Raw genomic sequence first — 25,195 nt, forward strand, 5'->3', positions numbered from 1 at the left:
TGGATAAATTCCCAGGGCCAGATGGGATTTAACTCAGTCTGCTATGGAACATAACCAAAAAGACTGCTGTGGCTCTGGCTCAGATGTAACATCTTTGCTGGCCGCGAGTAAGTTACCAGAGGACTGGAGGACTGCATGTAGTCGTAGTTATGCAGTGCTGAAACAGGCCCCTCGACCCACCTTGTCCACACCACCATGATGCCCATCTAAACTATATCCATTTTCCTGTTTTTGGCCCATATCCCTCTCAATCTTTCCATTCCAATTACCCATCCAAATACCTTCTAAATATTGTAATTATACTTTCCTCTACTACTACCTCTGGTATCTCATTCCATATATGCAACCTCTTATGTGGAAAACTTGCTTCTCAAATCTACTTTAAAAATTTCCCCTCTCTTAAAACTGAAAACTTAAAATTAAAACGACAAAGGGAAGTACTAAAAATCTTAACCTTAAAACTAATGTGTGGCGACACTGGCAGGTTGCTCCCAGCACATCCTCGGGTGTGTAAGTTGTTAATGCAAAAGATGCATTTCACTGTGTGTTTTGACGTGCACTGATACAAGAAGGAATCTGAATGTGATGCACTTTGGGAATACTAATGAAACTAGGACATACATGGCAAGGTCCGAGGAAATATTGAGGAATAGAGGGACGCAAATCCAAAGTTTCTTGATGCCATAACGCAGGAGATAACGTAATTTAAGATGCATATAGGACATGCCGCCTTAAGCACATTAGACAGAACACTGAATACAAAAGCAGAGTAGTTATGCTCGAACTTTATAACACCATGGTAAGACTGGTCCTGTATACAGTTCTGATCACTACATATAGACAAAAAAAAAATGATTGCATTGAAAAGGATGCAGAGGAGATTTACCAGTCTCTTATAACTTCAATGCTGAAGATAATTGAAGTAATGAGAACTGGAAAGGCTAGGTCTGTTTTACCCAAAGTGGAGGAAATCAGGAGGGGACATGATTGAGGTATACAAAATTATGAGGGTTAGACTGCAAGAATCTTTCTCCTTTCAAAGATAAATGGAAGACTGTGGGAAGGAAGGGTTAGTTTGTTCTCAAGAGTAGGTTAATAGGTAATCACAACATCATGGGCCAAAGGGCCTATACTGTGCTGTAATGTGATACGTTCTATGTTTTCATTATTGAATAATACCAAAGGGCATAAATTCAGAGTAAGGTGCAAGAGAAGCTGAGAGAGGACATTTTTCCACCCAGAGAGTTATGACAACCTGTAATTCTGTACTGAAAACAGATTCATGTGCAGCTTTTAAAATTATATCTAGACAAGCACTTGAATTACCCAATTACAGAATGGGCCAAGTACTGCTGGATTGGTGCCCACTTATCGACATGGATGTGCTGGGCCTAAAAACCCTTTTTCATGTTGTACGACTCTACAGCTCTAACTTGAGAAAAAAAAAGCCATGATGACCTATTAAGAAACACTAGTTTGGCCTGAAACGGAGCTTTGCATCTAATTTTAGATACCATGATTTAGATGAGGTTTCAATGCTTTGGTGAGACTACAGAAGAAAAAAAATAGGATAATTCCAGGAATGTGGAATTTTAGTTATGTGGATAGACTAAAGCTGGTGTTGTTCTTGGAAAGGAGGAGATCGAGAAGAAATCTAATACAGATATTCAAAATGATTAAGGATATAGACAGTTAAATAGTGAGAACTGTTCCCACTAGAGGAAAGGTCAAGAATCCGGTGATTGCCAAAAGAACCAAAAATTACAGAAAGAAAAATTATTTTACACAGCATCTTGGCTTAGGTTTGGAATGCAATGCCAGGGTTAATTGTGGAGACAGAATTAATTGTAGTGTTCAAAGGAAATGTGGATAAGTACTTGTAAAGTTGTGGGAAGAGGACAGGGAGTGGGATCAAGTGTCATCCATTTTATCTGCTGCGGGAGTTTTCATCATCTTGGTCACGTTGTACATCCCACCTCAGGCCAGTATCAAACAGGCTCTAGATGAACTGAGCTATGAAATAAACAGGCTTGAAAAGGTCTGGAGCCTTCCCCATCATTTTGGGGGATTTTAACCAGGTCAGCTTGAAAAAGTCTCTCAATCATTATCGTCAACATATCACTTTGTGAAACAAGAGGAGCCAACACACTGGACCACTGTTAGACTACTATCAAGAGTGCTTACCGTGCTATCCCACACACACACTTTGGGAAGTCTGATCACCGGCCGTACTTCTACTCCCTGAGTATAGGCAGAGACTGATCACTACAGCACCAGTAGTGAGGACCAAGAAGGTACGGACAAGGGAGGTGCAGGAGCACTTACAGGACTGTTTTGAGTCGATGGACTGGACTGTTCTGTACTCACGGATTCATCTTCCAATCTGAATGAGTACACCACAACTCTCACTGGCTTCATTAAAACTTGTGTGGATGAGTGTGTGCCTACAAGAGTATACTGTACAGTATACTGTACTGTTCAGTGTGCAAGTACAGCAATATACCCAACTACTTCAGAAATGAGGTCCACATTTATGTGCACATTGGACTGGTTTAACTGTAATGGGCCCTTTTCTCTTTCTTTTCTTTTCCTGCTAACCGTTTAATAAAAGTTGAAAATTGACAAATATGCTTTCTTTATAATTTTATGCTAGTGTATGATCTCATCTCTTGGCAACCAATGATTGTGTGAAAGCAGTATTTACACAGCATTCGCTACAATCAACGTTCCTTAATCGGAACACCACAACTATCCTGTTTGGTTGAAACATACTGACACTAGACGTATTTTACTTATGTAAGGTGGTCCTCTCACTGCTGAATCACATGGGAGTTAGCAGAGTTGGCTAATGAGTTGGAAAGGGCCACTGAGAATGAGTCAGTAGCCAATTCTTAGCTTCAAACATTAGATTAGATTATGAGGACACGCAGTCCTCTTTTATTGTCATTTAGTAATGCATGCATTAAGAAATAATACAATGTTCCTCCACTATGATATCACAGAAACACAAGACAGACCAAGACTAAAAAACTGATAAAAACAACATAATTATAACATATAGTTACAACAGTGCAAAGCAATACCATAATTTGATAAAGAACAGACCATGGGTCGGTAAAAAAAGTCTCAAGTCCCGATAGCCCCATTATCTCACGCAGACGGTAGAAGGAAGAAAACTCTCCCTGCCATGAACATTAGGTTTATAATGTACTTGTTCCCCACAATCCCCCTCCCCTCACTGGAAAGAGAAGATAGAACACTACAGCACAGTACAGGCCCTTTGGCCCTCAAAGTTCTGCTGACCTTTTAACTTACTCCAAGATCAATCTACCCCTTTCCTCCTACATAGCCCTTCATTTTTCTCTCATCCAGTTGTCTATCCAAGAGTCCCTTAAATGTCCCTAATGCATGTATCTGCCTCTACCACCTCTTCTGGCAGTTCCATGCACCCACCACTCTGTGTAAAGAACTTACTTTTGACATTTCGCCATACTTTCCTCAAATCTCCTTAAAATTATTCCCCACCATATCAGGCATTTCTGCCTGGGGGGAAATGTCAATGCTATTCAATTGATCTAAACCTTTTTTTTTTACATATACACACAATTATAACCGGGGTAATGGAATAAAAGGATACCCCCTTTAGAACAGAGATGAGGAATTTGTTTAGCCAGAGGGTAGTGAATCTGCTGAATTTGTTGCCACAGATGGCTTCAGAGCCCAAGTCATTGGGTACGTTTAAAGTGGAAGTTAACACATTTTTGATTAGAACTTGTGTCAAAAGGGTATGAGGAGAAGGCAGGAGAATGGGGTTGAAAAGGGATAACAAATCAGCCATGATCATATGGCAGAGCAGACTCAATGGGTTGAATGACCTAATCCTCCTCCTATGACTTTTGGAGCTACATACCCAGAGAAAAAATGGAGGTAATTTCATTCTGGGCCAGTCCTCAAAGTGTTAAATTTTAATCTCAAGGCCCAGTAATGCCCATGCTGTCACTGTACTGCTTTATTATCCAAAAGATTGAGACTCAAATCACTCTGTATCTACACATTCTGGCAGCTTCGAGGTCAGACTGCAGTCTGCATTATGTCAGCTTTACATTTCTGGGTTATAACAGCAACAGAACCTCTAAAGAACTAATGGAGCACTTGCTCATCCCAAAACAAAAATTACAACTTTTACTTAAGGTTTATTTATTTCCCAGATAGTCCACACTTCATTATGTGACTCTTATTTCACTTCAGGCAAGGGGAGGTCCTGGGTTTTATATTTATCAACTAATGAGTTTGCTGATCCCTGCTGGAGCCATGATTAGCTTCAATCCTCCTACATAAGGGAAGCAGATACAATGGATTCAGGTTAATTGAGCCATCGGTTACTTGGGGCAGTCATTTATTTGGGAGATCTCTTAAAGAACAAAAACAAAATCAAGAAAATAGCCGGGATTCCTTTTGTTTATTTGGGATTGGGACAGGAGACTGTTACTGAACTGTTTCTCACAAGCGCTAGTCGGGTGCACTTAAGTGGCCGTTAGACTCTGTGCTGTGCTTAGTGTTCTCAGTTATTAAATAGCATCAGTTGTGCGTGTTTGTGTTCAAAAAGTGGTGATTTTTGTCACTGACAGTTGGTGAGAAATAAGCAGTAAGACAATTCAGAATTGATTTGCTCACCGGGGTTTCAAGCATTCAGGCTTGGTGATGTCAGCAATGGCCAGGAGTGAAAATGAAATGATTTCAAAGTTTAAAGTACATGCAATCCTGATTCATTTTCTTGCAGGCATACTCAATAAATCCAAAAAATAATAACAATTACAGAATCAATGAAAAAAATCACACCAACTTCAGTGTTTTAAAAAGAAAGAAACAAAAAAGAAATAAGCTATAAATATCAAGAACATGAGATGAAGAGTCCTTGAAAGTGGGTCCATTAGGAACATTTCAGCAATGGAGCAAGTGAAGTTGGGTGGTTATCCCCTTTGGTTCAAGAGCCTGACAGTTGAGGGGTAATAATTGTTCCTGAACCTGGTGGTGTGAGATCTGAAGTCCTGTACCTTCTTCCTGATAGTACCAGTGAGAAGAGAGCATGCGCTGGGCGGTGGGGGTGCCCGATGATGAATGCTGCTTTTGTGTGACAGTGTTTCATGAAGATGTGCTCAATGGTGGGGAGGGCTTTATGGTGCTTTCTGTTCAAGGATATTGGTGTTTCCATACCAGGCTGTGATGTAGCCAGTCAATATACATTCCACTACACATCTACAGAAGTTTAAAGGTTTAGATGTCATGCTGAATCTTCACAAATTCCTGAGGAAGTAGAGGCACTGCTATGCTTTCTTCATAATTGCATTTGCATGCTGGGCCCATGACAGATCCTCAGAAATAATAACAGCTAGAAATTTAAGTTGCTGACCCTCTTCATCTCTGATCCTCTGATGAGGACTGGTTTGTGGACTTCTGGTTTCCTTCTCCTGATGTGAATAATCAGCTCCTTGGTCTTGCTGACATTGATTAAGAGGTTGTTGTCATGGCACCGCTCAGCAACATTTTCAATCTCCCTCCTATATGCTGATTCATCACCACCTTTGATTCGATCTGTGACAGTGGTGTCATCAGCAAACTTAAATATGGCATTGGAGCTGTGGTTAGACTCACAGCAAAAAGTGTAAAACAAGTAGAGCAGGATGCGAAGCACACAGCCTTGAGGTGCACCTGTGCTGTTGGAGATCGTAGAGGAGATGTTGCTGCCAATCTGAACCGACTGGGGTCAGCAGAGAGAAAATCGAGGATCCAATTGCACAGGGGTTAATGAGACTGAAGTCTTGAAGCTTATGGATTATCTTTGCAGGGATGATGTATTGAATGCTGAGCTGTAGTCAGTAAAGAGCATCCTGATGTATGCATCTTTGCTGTCCAGATGTTCCAGGGTTAAGTGAAGAGCGAATGAGAAAGAATCTGCTGTGAATCTGTTGCTCTGGTAGACAATTTGGAGTGGATCTAAGCCGCTTCTCAGGCAGGAGTTGATGTGTTTCATCACCAGCCTCCCAAAACACTTCAAGACTATGGACGTAAGTACTACTGGACGACAGTCATTGAGGTAGGTTACCACGCCCTTCTTCGGCACCAATATATTCGAAGCTTGCTTGAAGCAGGTGGGTACCTCAGACTGCTGAAACAGAAGGATAAAGATCCCAGTGAACACTGTAGTCAGTTGATCAGCACAGGTTTTGGCCAGGTACTTGGTCTGGGCCAGCTGCTGTTTGTAGGTTCACCCTCCTGAAGGTTGTTTGCATGTCAGCCTCGGAGACTGAAGTCATAGGATCACCAGGCGATGTAGAAGCTTGTGATGGTTCCTCAATGCCTTCTATGGTCAATGAGAGCATAGAAGGCACTGCGCTCATCTGGAAGTGAAACCCTGTTGTTGTCTATGTCATTTGATTTTATTTTATGAGCTGTGATAGCATTCAAGCCCTGTCACAGCTGTAGAGCATCCTTCTTTGATTCAAGTTTAGTCTGGAATTGTCACTTTGCCCAAGAGATGGCTTTCTGGAGATTGTACCTGGATCTCTTGAAACTTTCTTGGTCACCAGACTTTAATGCTTCTGACTGGCTCTGAGCAGATTACAGATCTCATGGTTTATCTAGGGTTTCTAACCGGAGAAGAGGAGCGTGTCCTCAATGTGAGGATACGCTTGTCTAAACTGTTTTACTAAAATCCGTAACAACCGTGGTATATTCATTCAGATCCACTGACTACGGCACAGTCCAGTGACTCGAAGCAATCCCGTAGCCGCTGCACCGTTTCCTGCAACCACCTGTTTCCCAGTCCTCTGGAGTTTTGCTCTTTAGCCTCTGCCTGATTTCACTACTTCAAGTTAAGAATTATGAAGGCATTGACAATCATCTTGAATAAAAATGAAGATTTGGAGGATGCAGTCGTCTAAAGCACCCTATGAAGACATCTGCATTAGGTGTCTGCACTGATTTTGTTCACTTACAGTCATCAAAAGAACAAGAACATTCAATGGATGAATTCCTCCATTGATAACTATTAGGACATAATACAGCTTTACAGTACTGTAGAAGTATTAGTAATGTTCTGATTTGTTCTGTATTTCATTTAAACACATACATTGTTATTCAGTTAAATGGTAGTTTGTCTTTCTTATACCTTTTAACTATTTTCATGAAATTTCAGCTAACTGGAGCAGTCACTTAATTGGCCAAAATGTATTGGCCCCAGTGTGTCCCAATTAACTGGAATCCATTGAACTGTGGTTCAGAAGTTAGTCAACTACCAAGAAAAGTGAATGGAAAAGGGCAGGAAGGGATAAGAAGTGGAAAGGGATGGGCTGGCTGGTGGTGCAACAATATTGGCACCGGACCCGGGAGCGGAGGTTCCCGGGTTCGAAACTAGTCAGGTCTGCCTCGGAGTATGCTTTCCATCCGTGCTGGGTTGAGTGTCGAGATCGCAACTCAACCTTGTAAAATAAAGGGAAAATACTGTGAAAATGTCTGTGTAAGGAGTGGCTCACTACAGAGTCTCTCTCTCGCTCCGCGCCTTGTAAAAAGCCATGAAAAAGATATCAAGGACGCATGGACACGCACGCATGCACGCGCAGATGTGCAGACTCACACGCACGCAGGCATATGCCAGGAAAAAAAAGTGGAAAGGGCGAACAGTCTGAAGTAATTAGGTGTTAACATCTCTGAAGATCTATCCTGGACCAACAGATGATGCCATTACAAAGAAGGCATGACAGCAGCTATATTTCCATCTGATTGATGCAGACTGGAGCACTTTGGCAAAGAATGGCCCTGAGGCCTGTAATGGGCTTGCGGCGTGGCCCTGATCTGAACCAAACTGAATACTACTGGACTCCTGTTTGATATTCTATGTATTGTTCGCTCACTTTTTGCAAAAGTTGTTCTTTTTTTGTGCATTGGGTGTTCGATGTTTTCTTGAATGGGTTCCATGGTGTTTTTTTTCTGTTTTATAACTGCCTGTGGGAGGACAAATCTCGGTTGTATTCTGTATACATACCTTGATAATAAATGTACTTTGAATCTTATTAGGACAGCGGTCCCCAACCACCAAGCCACGGACCGGTACCGGGCCGCAAAGCATGTGTTACTGGGCCGCGAGGAAACAATGAGTCAGTTGCACCTTTCCTCATTCCCTATCACGCACTGTTGAACTTGAACAAAGGGTTGCCAACTGTCCTGTGTTTGCCGGGACATCCCGTATATTGGGCTAAACTGGTTTGTCCCGTATTTTCCCCGCTAAGGTAGAGCGTTCCTATGAAACCTTACGTGCCGAAATGGCATGAAGCGAAGAAGCAATTACCATTAATTTATATGGGAAAAATTTTTGAGCGTTCCCAGACCCAAAACATAACCTAACGAATCATACCAAATAACACATAAAACCAAAAATAAGTAGCACGAACATACAGTAAAAGCAGAAATGATATGATAAATACACAGCTTATATAAAGTAGAAATAATGTATGTACAGTGTAGTCAGGAAGATGAAGGCAAAACCGATTGGTGAGGGGAAAATAAAAAACAAATCGGCACGTACGTGCATGTGCACATCACATGCGCACGTCACGCATGTGTACACAGGTGCCTGTGCAAGGCTTCATGGTTATGGTAGTCTTTCCTGGGGTAAAGTATCCTGGGATTTAACTGCTACTTTTGTCCCTTATTTGAGAGTCAGAAAGTTGGCAACCCTAACAGTAAAAGTTGAGGTGAGTTTAACCCTACTTGAACACCCCCCCCACACCCTTCGGCCGGTCCGCAAGAATATTGATAATATTAAACCGGTCCGCGGTGCAAAAAAGGTTGGGGACCCCTGTATTAGGAGACTTGGTATATTATGAAAGATTCTTGCAAATTTCTATAGATGCACTGTGGAGAGCATTCTAACTGGTTGCATCACCATCTGGTATGGAGGGACCACTGTACAGAATCAGAAAAAAGCTGCAGAAAGTTGAAAACTCAGCCAGCTGCATCATGGGTACTAGCCTCCCCATCATCCAAAACGCCTTCAAAAAGGCGACGCCTCGAAAAGGTGGCATCTCTCATTAAGGACCCTCATCACCCAGGGTATGCCCTCTTCTCATTGCTACCATCAAGGAAGAGGTACAGGAACCTGAAGACACACACTCAAACTTTTAGGACCAGTTTCTTCCCCACCGCCATCAGATTTCTGAATGGACAATGAATCCATATACATTACCTCACTATTTTTTTTCTTTTTTGGCTCTCTTTTTGCGATATATATATATATATTCTCCTTACTGCAATTTATAGTTTTTTTTTTGTATTACAATGTACTGCTGGAACAAAACATATTTCATAACATATGCCAGTGACGTGAAACCTGATTCTGAGAGTGATAGTTTCTGAATTACTATGTAGGACAAAAGATGCATAGAATGAATGACTAGCTGTCATAATACAGCTCAACACATGGGAAAAAGACAGATACCTTTAATAAGTATAACACAATAATCTGATACTGCTCTTCATTCCCTATAATTCAATCTCAAATCCAAGTTTTGATGAAGGTGATCAAAAGAAAGATCAGATTAAAGGTTAGCTTTATTTGTCACTTGTACATTAAAACAAAGTGATGCGTGTCATTTTGTGTCAAAAACAAACACAGCCTGGGGATGTGCTAGGAGCAGCACTCAAGTCTCATCTTAGGGATAGTAAGTTGAGGGTATGCTTCTGATGCCAACATAGCATGCCCACAGCTTACTAACCCAAACCCGTTCGTCTTTGGAATGTGGGAAGAAACTGAGGCACCTGGAGGAGACCTATCCTGCCAATTGTGGAAAATGTACAATGTCCTAATGAACAACTGTGAGAACTGAACCCCGATGGGTGGTCACTGGCACTATTAAGTATCACTCTATCTGCTACGTTACCATGTGGCTATTCACAAAACACCGGAACAATTCCACCATGATCTAGTGTGTAAAACTGACCTGAAACCAGTTTAAGATGTTAATCTCAATTGGTCAGAATCACAATCAGGTTTATTATTACTTATATGTCAGGAAATTTGTTACTTTGCTGCAGCAGTGCAGTGAAAAGATGTTTATTGTAGCATACAAAATAAATAAATAGTGCAAGAAAAATGAATAACCAAGTAATATTCATGGCTCATGGACCGTTCAGAAATCTGATGCCAGAGAGAAAGGAACTCTTCCTAAATCACTGAGTGCAAGTCTTCAGGTTCCTGTACCTCTTCCTCAGTGGTATCATAGAATGGAGAATAGTGTGACACACATTTTTAACAGTATTGAGAAGCAATTATCAAAGCCTCATCTTTTATTCCATTCCTCTTTAATCTAGAAGCACTGAGTCCAATGAGCTCTCCAGAAACTCAAGCACGGACTAGAGACTGACCTTTCTGCTCTATGAGACGTTACTTACAGAATCTGTGTACAATGAAGACGCAAAAATAAAAAAAAAATAGGTTAATGGAGAAACTGGAAATGGAGGCCAGAGAACTAGGGGGGAGTTTGGATAAGAGGTGAATTTCATGCATTTTGAGATATTAGAAACTTGTATACCAGTAGGACATTAAGTAACCAGAAAACACAGATTTATGTACGATCATTTGCAAAATAGACAAGGGTAGAGATGAGTGGAAATTCTTTTAGAAATTGTCTGTTGCAATCTAGAATGTATTGCATGAAAGGGAACTAGAACCAGATTAAAATATATTCCAAGAAAAGAATTACATATATATAATAAAGAAAATCTGTGCTCCACAATGAAAAAGGGGAGTGAAAATATGAGAATCACTCTTTCTATAAACCAACACTGAATGACTTAAACCTGCGGTGCATCCTTCTGTATATAAACATTATATGTATTTCCCCCGTGCCCAACACACTATTTACCCTTTTTCTATATATCAATGTTAAATTCTTTGCCAGCCTTAGCCAGTTCACAAAGCTGAAGGCGAAAACAGAAAGATTCATTGCTGGCATTCCAAGACTTCGCCTTCTCCTTGGACAGTTAAAAATAATCCTTCCCTCCCAGATAGTGCAAATTCCACTTCTGATAGGGACTAGATTAACTGCCAAGCTGAGCTTAACACCAGGCTGTTTCTCCACACCTACCCGTGCTGTCTTGTCTCTTGAGCCACTAACGATGACATGTCCTCGGCTGTCGATGCAGTTGACCTCTTGATTGTGTGCTGAGTACTCTGCACAGAATGAGTTGCAAGTGTCGTAGACAATGATCTTCCCATCCCTGCCAAGCAGTTTAACATCTGGTCTCAGCAACATGCATCAGAATTGTCATTAGGTTTAGCATATATATATATACAAACAATTGCCTCACAGGGCTGTTGAAATAGTTTGGACACTTTTGGACAAGAAAATAATGACTTTTAAAAATGTAATGGCTCCTAAAACAATTAAGCTGATCAGAGATAGATACACTTAACCTTTCATGCAGATTCCTTCATGTGCTGTCACTATGGAGCTCAGATGACAAGAAAATGAGAGTACACATGAGAGACAGAGTGGGAGAGCAGATGCAGGGAGCCACAGAAGGGCATGCACAGAGTAAGCACGTCAGGGAGTAAAACTGAACTGAACAGGAAGCAGAGACGGCCAAGTGGAGTGAGGGGGGGGAATGTTTTGGGGAGCAAGCAAAAATTAAATGCCTCTTTCTACATGACCCATACTATGTGTGAAAGAGTTACAGAATGCAAGTAAAACCACTGGTCCTTAAACCTTTGGTAAAATTTCACAACCTCACTTCCCTCATCCAGGAACACAAGAATATAACTGAGAGCATCGGAGACAAAATAGCTCATACCTACACTCAAGAAAGGAAATAAATCCATTTGCGGTAATGACAGCCCCTGCTGCCTTCTATGAAGGAAGATTTTCTAAGGGCATTATTTTTCTTTAGTTTTATTTAAGAGACCCAGCATGGTAACAGGCCCTTCCAGCCCAATGAGCTTGCACTGCCCAATTACACCCATGTGACCAATTACCCTGCTAACCTACAAGTCTTTGGAATGTGGGAGGAAACCAGAGCACTCGGAGGAAACCAATATGGTGATGGGCAAAACATGCAAGCTCCTTTCAGACACCAGCGGGAATTGAACCCTGGTCACTTGTGCTGTAATAGTGTTATGCTCCCATGCAGCCTCCTGGCAACAAAGGAACTGAACCCAGATTGCTGGTACTGTGATAGCGTTACACTAACTGCTACACTATTGTACTACCCCATTTCTCTATGCCTCCTCCCAGTGGCTGCAGCTCCTAACCGAGTTACGTAGCAGGTGCCATCAAGACATTTAATAGACATGATTTTCATGGCCTACCAACTCCAAGAAAAATCCAGGTAGCAGCATCAACCACAATGCAGAGGATTTCTTGCCCTCACAAGAATGTTTCACTTTGTGAACTGAGAGGATTTGTGGATAACCCTTCTCAAATCTGGGTGGTCCCATATCAGTTTGGTGATGCCATGAAAGCCTTGATCTCAGTGCAAGTTGGAGTCAAGCAAAGTTGCATTATCATTCCAACTTCAACCAAAAAGAAATTATACCTCACCTCCAAAATCAGAAGGCAATGTTGATTACCTCCACAATTAGAAAGCAATGACTTTGGTTTGCCCGTCTTGCCAATCCATGCTGCTACATTTCCACAAATGTGCATGCATTGCCAAGATAAGCAAACCACCAGTGGCTCTCCCAGGCTAATGCTGAAGCTCTGATATGGCTTGAACGGCTTCACAAGGTGGCCACATCATCTGCATGCCTGATACCAGATTCCCAAAAAACTGATTCATTTATTTTGTTTGGTGTGTGCATGTGCAATGTTGGCAGGATGATGTCTTTTTCATGCCTTTACAAGGCGCGCGTGGGGGGTGGGGAGAGAGAGAGGAGAGAGAGGAGAGAGAGGAGAGAGAGGAGAGAGAGGAGAGAGAGGAGAGAGAGGAGAGAGAGGAGAGAGAGGAGAGAGAGGAGAGAGAGGAGAGAGAGGAGAGAGAGGAGAGAGAGGAGAGAGAGGAGAGAGAGGAGAGAGAGGAGAGAGAGGAGAGAGAGGAGAGAGAGAGAGAGAGGAGAGAGAGGAGAGAGAGGAGAGAGAGGAGAGAGAGGAGAGAGAGGAGAGAGAGGAGAGAGAGGAGAGAGAGAGAGAGAGGAGAGAGAGGAGAGAGAGAGAGAGGAGAGAGAGGAGAGAGAGGAGAGAGAGGAGAGAGAGGAGAGAGAGGAGAGAGAGGAGAGAGAGGAGAGAGAGGAGAGAGAGGAGAGAGAGGAGAGAGAGGAGAGAGAGAGAGAGAGAGGAGAGAGAGGAGAGAGAGAGAGAGAGAGGAGAGAGAGGAGAGAGAGGAGAGAGAGGAGAGAGAGGAGAGAGAGGAGAGAGAGGAGAGAGAGGAGAGAGAGGAGAGAGAGGAGAGAGAGGAGAGAGAGGAGAGAGAGGAGAGAGAGGAGAGAGAGGAGAGAGAGGAGAGAGAGGAGAGAGAGGAGAGAGAGGAGAGAGAGGAGAGAGAGGAGAGAGAGGAGAGAGAGGAGAGAGAGGAGAGAGAGGAGAGAGAGGAGAGAGAGGAGAGAGAGGAGAGAGAGGAGAGAGAGGAGAGAGAGGAGAGAGAGGAGAGAGAGAGAGGAGAGAGAGGAGAGAGAGGAGAGAGAGGAGAGAGAGGAGAGAGAGGAGAGAGAGAGAGGAGAGAGAGGAGAGAGAGAGAGGAGAGAGAGAGAGGAGAGAGAGGAGAGAGAGGAGAGAGAGGAGAGAGAGAGAGAGAGAGAGAGAGAGGAGAGGAGAGGAGAGGAGAGGAGAGGAGAGAGAGAGAGAGAGAGACACACACACACTGAGACTGACTGTGTGGAGTGCCTCTCCTCACACAGACATTTCGCAGTATTTTCCCCTTTATTTTACAAGGTCGAGTTACGATCTCGACACTCAACCTAGCATGGATGGAAAGCGTACTCGGGAGCAGACCCGGCTGGGTTTGAACCCGGGAACCTCCATTCCAGAGTCCGGCACTGATGTCATTGTGCCACCAGCCGGCCCAGAAAACTGATTTTCATAATGGCATTAAACCCCATGGTCTCACTTCAAGGACACTAGAACTCATGTTCGCAGAATTATTTATTGACTATAATTTTCTTCTGCATTTGCAGAGTTTGTCTTCTTTTGCACATTGGTTGTTTGTCAGTCTTTCTGTGTAGTTTTTCATTATTCTGTTGTACTTATTTGTTCTACTGTGAATGCCTGCAAGAAAATGAATCTCAGGGTAGCATATGGAGATAAACACGACCTTTGATAATAAATTTACTTTGAACTTTGGGAGTTCCAGGAGGCTAGAGACAATGTTTCAGGGATGTTCTAAAGGCCTCCTTGGCCAAAAAAAAATTAATAAAATTAACATCCATGAATATTTCTGGCCAAGGATAAAGAGTAGGAAAACTGCAATACAGCCAAACCACCTACCCATCTAGCCGTATGGGCACTTCCTGGCCCACCTGTAGCAAAATCTGTGTTCCATGCCATATCAGAAGCCAACAAACTAGATAATTATCCACTGCAAAGGACTGCCTAAGGCGACTTAATAATCCGGATTTCTTACCCTCCACCACTGACAACATGTGGTTCATTGATGACAAATCGGCAGACATCATCCTGGTGACCAGTGTACACAGCAGCAGGGTGTCGATGCAGACCAATAGCGTTCCGACTCAAGGGATAGGCTCGGATGTCAGACGCTTGGGAGAGATAGAGCCATTGTTTGTCCAGTTGTAACCAAGGTAACAAACTAAAGACAAATTAAAAGATAGATCAGGTCAGAATCAGTTTCACATGTTCATGGGTTCATTGTGCATTCAGAAATCGATAATGGAGGGGAAGAAGCTGTCTCTAAAAAGTTGAGCTTGTGTCTTCTGGCTCTTGTACCACTTCCTTGATGGTAGCAATGAAAGGAGGGCATGTCCTAGATAATGGGGGTCCTTAATGATGGATGCCACCTTTTTGAGGAATTGCCTTTTGAAGGCGTCTTCAATGCTAGAAAGGCTATTGCCCATGATGGAGCTGGCTGAGTTTATAACTTTCTGCAGCTTTTTTTTCGATCCTGTGTAGTGCCCCCTCATGACAACACAACTAGGGAACCTTTCCCCATGTTTCAATGAAGCAAGATAGGCTCTTGGCATTAAACTTTATGGGGATAAGACAGGTGAATTGGGTTGAGAGGGATAATAAGTCAGCCATGATTAAATGACGGGTCAGACTAGATGGGCTTGATAGCTCAATTCTGTTCCAATAACTTAATCTATGAACAAAGCTGTTCCACCATAGCTTTGCTACATAGCAATCCATAATTACACAACCATAAATATTAGCTGGCATATCAAGAACTCAATGTGATTTGAGTATTAATGGTACTGAACAACTAAAGGATGAACTGGCTTGTTGTGTATTTAAAACCATGAAGGTGACACAGTAACACAACTGGTAGAGCTACATTTCCACAGCTCCATGGCCTGGGTGCTACCACGCTCCAAAGCTGTTCCCATGGACTTCTCCCATTCTCCCAGATTGTATGCATTTCCCTCTGGGATACTGCACCACCCAAAACTGAGCAAGTTACTAAGCTAATTGGTCACATACATTGGTGACTATAGAATCTGGAGAGTTAATAATAATGAGGACTTAAGAAAAAGTTTGTTTAATTGTCATTCAACCATATACGAATACTCGAATACAGCCAAACAAAACAGTGCTTTCCAGGGCCAAGGTGCAAAACACAGTACCAACAGTCATACACAACACAAGGCACTTATAATTTGATAGCAGCAAGCACACAGTCGCAAAAAAAGTAATATAGTGCAAGTCCCAGTATCATGTCCTGTTGACTGATGGTGCGTGCATGGGAGGTCGTCAGCAAGAACGAGCCTGCCACAGTCCGATCATCATGCCCATGTGCAGCCACAGATGAACACAATCCTGATTATCTTGCACTGAGCGAACCCTAGAGACAGCACTGATGGGAGAGACCAGAATGGGTGCCACCACACCACATCACCTCTGGTGTCTTCTCCACTGGCTGGCATCAGAGCCTAGCCCACACATCGGTCTCGCAGGACTCTGCATTACCAATGTCCAACTGGAATCACTGGGAACCATGGAAGACAATCATTTGCACCATTTGTTGGACAGCGCCTTCCTGTAGCAGGCGGCAACAAAGTCTGAAACAATCCACCTCCATCGCTATCTAGCAACTTCTTTGTAGACCTGCAGAACTTGATGATCTTAATATCCAGGAATGTCTTGTGATCATAAAATAGCTGTAAAGGATGAACAATTATGCCTCTGTTTGAACCCAAAAAGGCTTCTGCAACCAAGCACACATTTTACGGGAAAATGAGATTAGTGTAGTATTATCTATTTGCTGGTCTTCCTTTACTCCCCTGATTACCCCAACTGGAGATCCAAACACTCACTCTGGTGAAGCTTCTCATACTGTTTTCCAGTCCTGATGAAGGATCTCGGCCCAGAACATCGACTATTTACTCTTAGCCACAGAAGCTGCTTTACCCGAGTTCCGCCAACATTTTGTGTGCATTGCTTTGATTTCCAACCTCTGCAAATTTTCTCTGGTTCACAAACCTGAAAAGGTTGGCTAATGGGAGAGTGGATACAAAGCTGTAATCTTCTGAAAACTCTTCAGTTCTGGAGAAATGCCACAGGATTGGAAAACTGTTAATGTGATAGCCCTATTCAAAAAGCAGGTAACTCTCAGCTGATTAGCCTAACATCTCTTGTTGGACGATAATTAAATTGGTTTATAAAGGAGTGACGGCAGTCACTTTTAGGAAATTAGGAAAGTTGTAAAGTAATCAAGCAAAAGCAACATTGCTTCCTGGTGGAAAACGTGTGGGGCAAATCTGTTAAGACTTTGTTAGACACTCCTGGTTATAAAGATCATCAAGTTCTGAAGGTCTACCCCACTAGCAGGTTGCTCAATAGCAATGGAGGTGGACTTGTTTTGGATTTCGTTGCCGCCTGCTACAGGAAGGCGCTGTCCAACAAATGGTACAATTGATTGTCTTCCATGGTTTCCCAGGGATTCCAGTTGGCCATTGGTAATGCAGAGTCCTGCAAGACCGATGGCGTGGGGAGGGGGTGGCTCAGCCAGCACCATCATGGGTACTAGCCTCCCCAGCATCGAGGACACCTTCAACAGGTGATGCCTTAAAAAGGTTCAAAGGTTCCCTGAATGTAAGTCATCAGGTCAGGGAAATTCTCAGTCTTTATTCCAATTAGTCTACCTAAAAACTAATTTTCTAGTAATGGTGATGATATTTCTAATTCCCCACCAGTATCATTCAGTATAAATGGATGTATACTCTATACATCCTCTACTGCAAAAAAATGTTCCAAAATATCTGTTTAACTCCTCTTCCATTTCCTTGCTCCCATAACTATTGCCATAGCCTCATTCTTGAGGTGCTTTTGGTCATTGGAACCGCTCTCTTCCCTTTTATATACTTAAGGAAACTCTACTGAAACTGAAAATGAAATATAAGAAACTGCAGAGAGACGTGGACAAACCCAGCACTTCATGAAAACCAGCCTCCCCCCCCCCCCCCAATGGACTCTGTCTACACTTCTGTCTGCCTCAGTAAAGCAGCCAGCATAATCAAAGATCCCACCCATCCTGGTCACCCCCTCTTCTCCCTCCCTATTGGGGAGAAGATGGAAAAGCCCAAAAGCATATACCACCAAGTTGAAAGACAGCTTCTACTCTAATGTTATAAGACTATTGAATGATCCCCTAGTATGGTAAGATAGACTCTTGACTTCACAACCTATCCCATTATACTCCTACACCCCATTATCTACCTGCACTATAACACTTTATTCTGCACAGTTATTGCTTTACCTTGTATAATCTTAATGCCACTGTTGTAATGAAATGATTTATATGAATGATGTGCAAGACACGTTTTTAAGTGTACCTTGGCACGTGTGACAATAATAAACCAATTTTATTAATTTACTTCTCTGTTGTTTTATTTCTTCCTGTTTTTAACATTCTCACCATCTTTCTCTCAACCTAGGCTGGGCTCATTGATTCCACACCTGTCCTGAAAGGGTTTGATATGACTGCGTAGAGACAATTTTGCTCCTTATTTCAAAATCAGAATCAAGGTTTAATATCACTGATATATGTTGTGAAATGTGTTGTTTTGCTTCATCAGTACATTGCAATACATTATGATTTTTTAAAATTATAAATTATAGTAAGTATATATAATTAAAATTAAATAAGCGGTTCCTAAAACATTGAGTGTGCATCTTCAGGTTCCTGTACCTCCTCCTTGATGGTAGCAATAAGAAGAGGGCATATCCTGGGTGATGAGGGTCCTTAATGATGGATGCACTTGCAGTCTCCAAGAAGGTTCTGGCAGACACAGAGTGCGCAAACCTCATGACGGGCGGCTGCGGGATGGGTTGCCAGCCGATGTTTACCTCCATTTTCACCAATTAAACCTTCCATTGTGCGCCGATTGAAGCAACGAGAGAGACTGAAGCATTGAGATGAGTGTAGAGGCTGCCTGCCTTTTATTCGCTCTGCCCAGAGGGTGTTGCCCACTCTGTATTTGAATGTGGACCTGGACTATAGACTCCCCCCAATGAGTCTTATAGTTCTTTTTAATATTTCGTGTTTCTTGCTCGATCTTTCTTACCTTATTTTGGGGGTTAATGTGCCTATTCCATTTTGTTCCTTTTTTGTGGGGGGGGGGGGGAGGGATTTTGGGGGTTGACGTGCCTGCTCAGTTTTTGTTTGTATTTTTGTGCGGGGAGGGGGATTTGGGGGGTTGACGTGCCTGCTCAGTTTTTGTTTGTATTTTTGTGCGGGGAGGGGGATTTTGGGGGTTGATGATTGTGCTGCCTTTCTTTCCCTTCTTGGTTTCATGGCTACCTGCAGAAAAAGAATTTCAGAGTTGTATACTTTGATAATAAATGAACCTTTTTAAAAGGCACCACCTTTTGAAGGTGTCCTTGATGCTGGGGAGGCTAGTACCCACGATGGTGCTCGGTGAGCTTATAACTTTCTGCACCATTTTCCAATTCTGTGCAATGGCCACTCCGTACCAGACAGTGATGCAACCAGTTAGAATGATCTCCATGGTACATCTGTAGTAATTTGCAAGTGCCTTGATCACACACCACGTCTTCTCAAACTCCTAATGAAATATAGCCACTGTTGTGCCTTTTTGTAACTTCATCAATATGCTGAGGCCAGGACAGATCCTCAAAGATGTTGACACCCAGGAATTTGAAAGCTCTCACCCTTTCCACTGCTGATCCCTCAATGAGAACTGGTGTGTACTCCCTTGACTTCCCCTTCCTGAAGTCCACAATCAAGTCCTAGGTCTTACAGACATGAAGTGCAAGGTTGTTGTTGCACAACACTCAAGCAGATGATCAACCTCCTTCCTATACGCCCCCTCATCACCATTTGAAATTCCACCAACAAGTTACATCATCAGTAAATTTATGATGGTGTTTGAACTGTGCCTAGCCACACAGTCGTGAGCGTAGAGAGAGTAGAGCAATGGGCTAAGCACACATCTTGAGGTGCACCAGTGTTGATGGTCAGTGAAGAGCAGATACTGTTTCCGATCGGCACAGGCTGTGATCTTTTGTGAAGAAATCAAAAGATGCAGGTACTAAGGCCCAGGTTTTGGAGCTTACTGATAAGAACAGAGGGTATGATTATGTTGAAAGCCAAGCTGTGATCAATAAACAACCGTCTGATAGCTGGTATAACTATTGTCCAAGTGATCCAAGGCCTAGTGGAGACCCAGTGAGATTGCATCCTCTGTCGAGTTACTGTGGCAATAGGCAAACTGCAGTGGGTCCAGGTATTTGCAAGGGTTCACCCTCTTGAAAGATGTTCTGACATCAGGCTCTGACACAGAAATCACAGGGTCACCAGATGCTGCAAGGATTTGCACAGGTGTAGTTTTACTGAGCTCACCTGGAAATAAAGCATCACAAGCCATTCACAATATCAGGTTTTGATTTGTAGGATGTAATGGCCTGCAAACCCTGGCACAGCAGACATGCATCCGATTCCATCTGTAACTGGATCACTGGTTTGGAATGCCACAGCAGACTACAAATCTCCTGGTTCACCCATGGCTTTTGGCTTGGGTATGCCCACTTATCCACACAAGTCTCGATGAAGTCGCTGACAGCTGTTGCATATTCATTCAGATTCGAAACCGAATTGCTGAATATCGATGCTGACTGAAAGCAGTTCTGTAAGCACTCCTCCAGCCCCCTTGACCCTTACCACCGGTGCTGTGGTCTTCCAGTCTCTGCCCAGGAGTACAGGTACACAGTCAGATGATTGAATTTTACTAAGAGTGGGTGTGGGATGGCACGATAAACATTCCTGATGGTGATAACACAGTGGTCAAGTGTGTTGGCTCCCTTGATTCCACAGGCGATAGGCTGGTGGTAGTTTTTCCAGAGACATCTTCTAACTGGCCCGATTGATATCCCCCACAATGATAGGGAAGGCATCAGGGTGTGCCTGCTGATTATGGCGCTCAGCTCCTCCTCTGCCTACCTGACACTGGCCTGACAGGGATTGTACTAGGATGATGGCAGAAAACTCCCTCGGCAGATAAAATAGATGACATTATATTGGGAAGAAATGGGGCCATAAACAGAAAAGAATTGCCACTTACTTGCACTTCCACCTTAGAGTAACCTCTTGACGACACCTCCCATGCTTCCAGTTCTGAGAGACCTTCACACGCTCTTTCAGAGCTATATGGGGAAACCTGAAACAGTACAGCACAGAAAAGAACTGAATGCATACTGTACTAGTGTGCCAGTGATACAGAGGCTGAAATCAAGTTTCCGCAGCAGTGCCAAAACAGACAATGTCAAATTTGTTTTACTCTTTGCCCATCTTTTTCTGCTAGCAACCTTAAACAGAAAAGAAAATATCCAGCATCTTGGAGAAAGGGCTGCTAATTTTGTATGGCAGACTGACAATAATTCCCAGCAATTTTCAATCACCTCCCAGAACTAGCAGAGAGAACTCTGCAGAGAAAAGGAATAGAGAAAGGCTAAAGAAGTCCACGTAGGAGGAATTCACACAAAATGTAACAAGGCTTAGCTAGTATGATTGCTGTTCACTCACTGCCTAGAATTCAGCTCTGACCCATTCCAGACTGACAGAATTAATTCTCTCTATCTTGTCTCACTCCTTAAAATAGAGTGAAATTAACCTAGCAGTAACGTGGGATTAAGAAGCACTTGGCATTATTTAACAACAGCAAGTTCCTAAAGTGCAAGTACCACAGAGTCACAGAACACAAGAGCACAGAAACAGGCTCTTTGGCCCCTCTAATCCATGCCAAACTACCTAGTCCCAACTTTCTGCATACAAGACCACAGCCCTCCATACCCCTCTTATCCATGTATCTATCCAAATTTCTCTTAAGTTTTGAAACCAAACCCAAATCCACTACTTCCACTGGCAGCTCATCACACACTCTAAGTGAAGAAGCTCCCCCCGTCATGTTCTCCTTCAACAGTTCACCTTTCACTTTTAACCCATGACCTGCAGCTCTAGCCTCACCCAAACTCAGTGAAAAAAGATTGTTTGCATTAACCCTACCTGTACCCTACACTCTAGAGAATAAAATCCTAACTGATTCAGCATTTGCCAATAACTCAGGTGCTCAAGTCCTGGCAATATGCTTGTAAATTCTATCTGCATTCTTTCAACCTTATTGATATCTTTCCTGTAGGTAGGTAATTAGGTGAAGGAGCAACATCTTATATTCTGTCTGGGTAGCCTCCAACCTGACAGCACAAATAGCTATTTCTCCTTTCAGTAATTTTCCTCCCCTTTCCTCTTTTTCTATTCCCCACTCTGGCCTCTTACCTTTTCTCTACTTATCTATCACCTTGGTGTAGAAGGAATCAAACTGGGTGAAGGAAAACCAAACTAAAGGGTGAGGTGTGCCAGATTAGACAGTTTAACCTCCAAATCACCAATTCTTACTCCACAGCAAGAATGGCAAGGTCCCTCCCAAGCAGAAATTTCACAGCAGACAGGAGTTTCAAGCTGTGCTGTCCAAGCTCTTCTGAAGAAAGGCAAAGAAATGAGCACGCTTGAAGACCAGAAACACAGTGGTCGTCAACAGCAGCTGAATGCAGCAGATGAGAGAAAAATCAAACTAATGTCTCTTCTAAATCAGATTCAGTTCTGATCTCACAGAAACCACTGGAACACAAGAACACCCCTGTACACACCAGCAAATTCTTGTCAGAAGTGGGCTTGGTGGAAAGGTTGTTGCTGCAAAGCTATTCCTCTGAAGCAGAAACAATGCTAAGAGACTCCGCTACGTACAAAAACACATGGACTAGGGTGCTGAACAATGGCAGCAAGTGCTTTGGACTGGCGAGTCAAACTTTAAAATATTTGGCTCAAACAGGAGGCAGCTTGTGTCTGTAGAACAGCTGGAGGGCACTGCAGCCAACAATGAAGCAACATGAAAGTTTCTTGCAGGTTTGGGATTGGTGATCTGGTCAAGGTTAACGGAATCCTCAATGCTGCGAAGTGCAAGCAGATTCTCATCCATCACACAATACCATTACGGAGGCATCTGATCAGTCCCAACTTCATTGTGCAGCAGGATAATGACCCCCAAGCACACAGCTAAGGTCATAGAGAACTATCTTCAGCAAAAATAAGAAGAAGTTCTGCAACACGTGGTATGGCCTCCACACAGCCCTGATTGCAACATCATCGAGGCTGTCTGGGATTACTTGGAAAGGCACACAGAAGCAAGTGAGACAGCCAAAGTCTGCAGAAGATCTGTGGCAAGTTCTCCAACTAGTTGATTTTCTTATAAAACTGCATGACAATGTACCTAGGAGAAGTGAAAAGATAAAGGGTGATCACACCAAATATTGATTTGATTTAGGCTTTTTAAAAAAACTGTTTTCTGCTCTTTATAGAAAATTTGTTGATATTTAGAAACCTTTCATTTCAATATTTTTGGAAGCATCCTTGCTTTACAGAATTCTTTTAAGTGTGCACAGCACTGTAAATACTGCATAATAATGAGTACTGCTCGTGCCTTATACAACCATCTTGTTCATCCACCTTGCCTTGTGATGAAAGTTTACACAGATGGACCTATGCTCTTATAGTTTATAAGACTGCAAGACAATTTCATTGAAATGTACAAGGTTCTGAGGAGGCTTCACTTGGTAGATGCTGACAGGGTATATCCCTGGTGATCTCAGATCAGGGCAATTTCAGAGATCATGGATCACAGATTTAAAATAACTCAATTGTCTAAAAAGATCCTTCATCTTATGGAAATGAAGATACTGAGTAATTAATAAGTATCCTAAGCCAGAGAGAGCTTCAGGAGAATAAAGAATTGTGGCAGCCAGTTGTGAAGATTGGATGAGCCGCAGACTTAGCAGATGGTGGAGTAAGCACAACCAGTTTATATGGCCAACTCCTGCTCTATGTCTCTTTTGGTTCAGTGTCATTTAAATAAATAGGTATCCGTTAGTCTCGTGAGACCATGGATTTGCGCCTTGGAAGGTTTCCAGGGCTTCAGGCCTGGGCAAGGTTGTATGGAACACCAACAGTTGCCCATGCTGCAAGTCTCCCCTCTCCACGCCACCAATGTTGTCTAACATAAGGGCACTAGGGCCGATACAGCTTGGCACCGGTGCCATCGCAGAGCAATGTGTGGTTAAGTGCCTTGCTCAAGGACACAACACGCTGCCTCAGCTGAGGCTCGAACTAGCAACCTTCAGATCACTAGACTGACGCCTTAACCACTTGGCCACATGTCAACACAGTGTCATTTAGTGTCTGATTAATCTTTGAGAGTTATCTTGGGATAATTTACCACAATAAAGACAGTGTATAAATGGACCTTGTTTTGATGTGGAGCAAAGACTTGCTGGAGTGTTTTGGTCAATACTTCTTCCCCAATCTCACTATCATGAGCTAATGACTCACCTTGGGTCTATACTATGGGGAAAAAAGTGTTAGTCCCTAGTTGTGGCTGCACTTCAAAAGCAATAGACTGGTTATTAATTGCAATGAGATGTGCCACAGGGTGCTACAAAAATCCAAACCTTTTTATTTTGGTCACAGATTCAAATATAAATTGATCAAAAGCTGTGGAGAGTCTGCTCATATGTCACCTGCCCTGTCAGCAGTGTTGTGACCACCCTGTTTAGTCTTGTAAATGCCTGGAGCTAATTCATCTAAGCAGAGTGCTTAAGCAATGGAGTATGTTAAGATTCCCATGTGTAGTGCAAAGGGAAAAAAATCTGACGGAGTGCAAGGAAACAGTGGGCATTTATGGGCAACACCTGCTGTCATCACTCGTGCTTCCCTGGTACAAGGTCTCCGTCATCCAGACACAATCTCCAAACTCTCTTCAAAACAGTTTGGCTGAGATCGGGAATGCACTGTGTCAGAGTTCACAGGGGGGAGATACACTGATCCACGGACAAGGCAGGGAAGCGCAGGTTCAAAACCATAAAAGGCAACGCAAGAACTGGCTGATTCACAGCAACTATATAAGAGCAAGTCCAGTTGTGGAGACAAAACCTCAGAATTATTTTAGTAACGACCAAATATCACAAAGGGTATGGATCAGTGATGGTGGGAGGTGGATGGGGACAGTTACCATGTGAAGTCAAACCAGGGTGGGATTAAAAAAGTGTGAATGGTAGCACCCTGAGGAGTGTTGTGGAACAGAGGGCCCTGGGAGTACAGGTACACAATTCACTGAATGTGATGTCACAAGGTGGTGAAGAAGGCAACTGGCATGCTGGCCTTTGTCAGTCAGAGCTCTGAGCACAAGAGTTGGGACATAATGTTGCATTGTACACAATGTTGGTGAGACCACAGTTGGAGTTTTGTGTATTGTTTTTGTTATCCTGTTATAGGAAGGATCCCATTAAGCTGGAAAGCGTACAAATATTTATGGGAACATTGCCAGCATTATGGACTTAAGTTATAGGTACAGGTTGGGCAGGCTGACTCATTTCTTTTTGGAGAGTGGGAAACTAAAGGGTGACCTTATAAATTGCATACAATTGTGAGGGACATAGATTGGGTGAATGCACTCAGTCTTTTTCCCCCA

The 25,195-nt window shown here is 42.9% G+C and overlaps 1 protein-coding gene across 1 annotated transcript in view; it reads right to left on the reverse strand.

Moving 5' to 3' along the window:
• The window catches only part of fbxw4 (F-box and WD repeat domain containing 4), a 170,676-nt gene that overhangs the window by 111,357 nt on the left and 34,124 nt on the right, over positions 1–25,195 (reverse strand). Inside the window, exons 2-4 of the mRNA XM_063071423.1 lie at positions 20,741–20,836; positions 14,608–14,793; positions 11,142–11,274 (exon numbers count right to left, since the gene is read on the reverse strand). Coding sequence (XP_062927493.1) covers positions 11,142–11,274; positions 14,608–14,793; positions 20,741–20,836 — 415 coding nt within the window. The remainder of the gene's footprint in view (positions 1–11,141; positions 11,275–14,607; positions 14,794–20,740; positions 20,837–25,195) is intronic.

The sequence above is a fragment of the Mobula hypostoma genome, chromosome 19 (genome assembly GCF_963921235.1).
Source record: "Mobula hypostoma chromosome 19, sMobHyp1.1, whole genome shotgun sequence".
Taxonomy (NCBI): Eukaryota; Metazoa; Chordata; class Chondrichthyes; order Myliobatiformes; family Myliobatidae; genus Mobula; species Mobula hypostoma.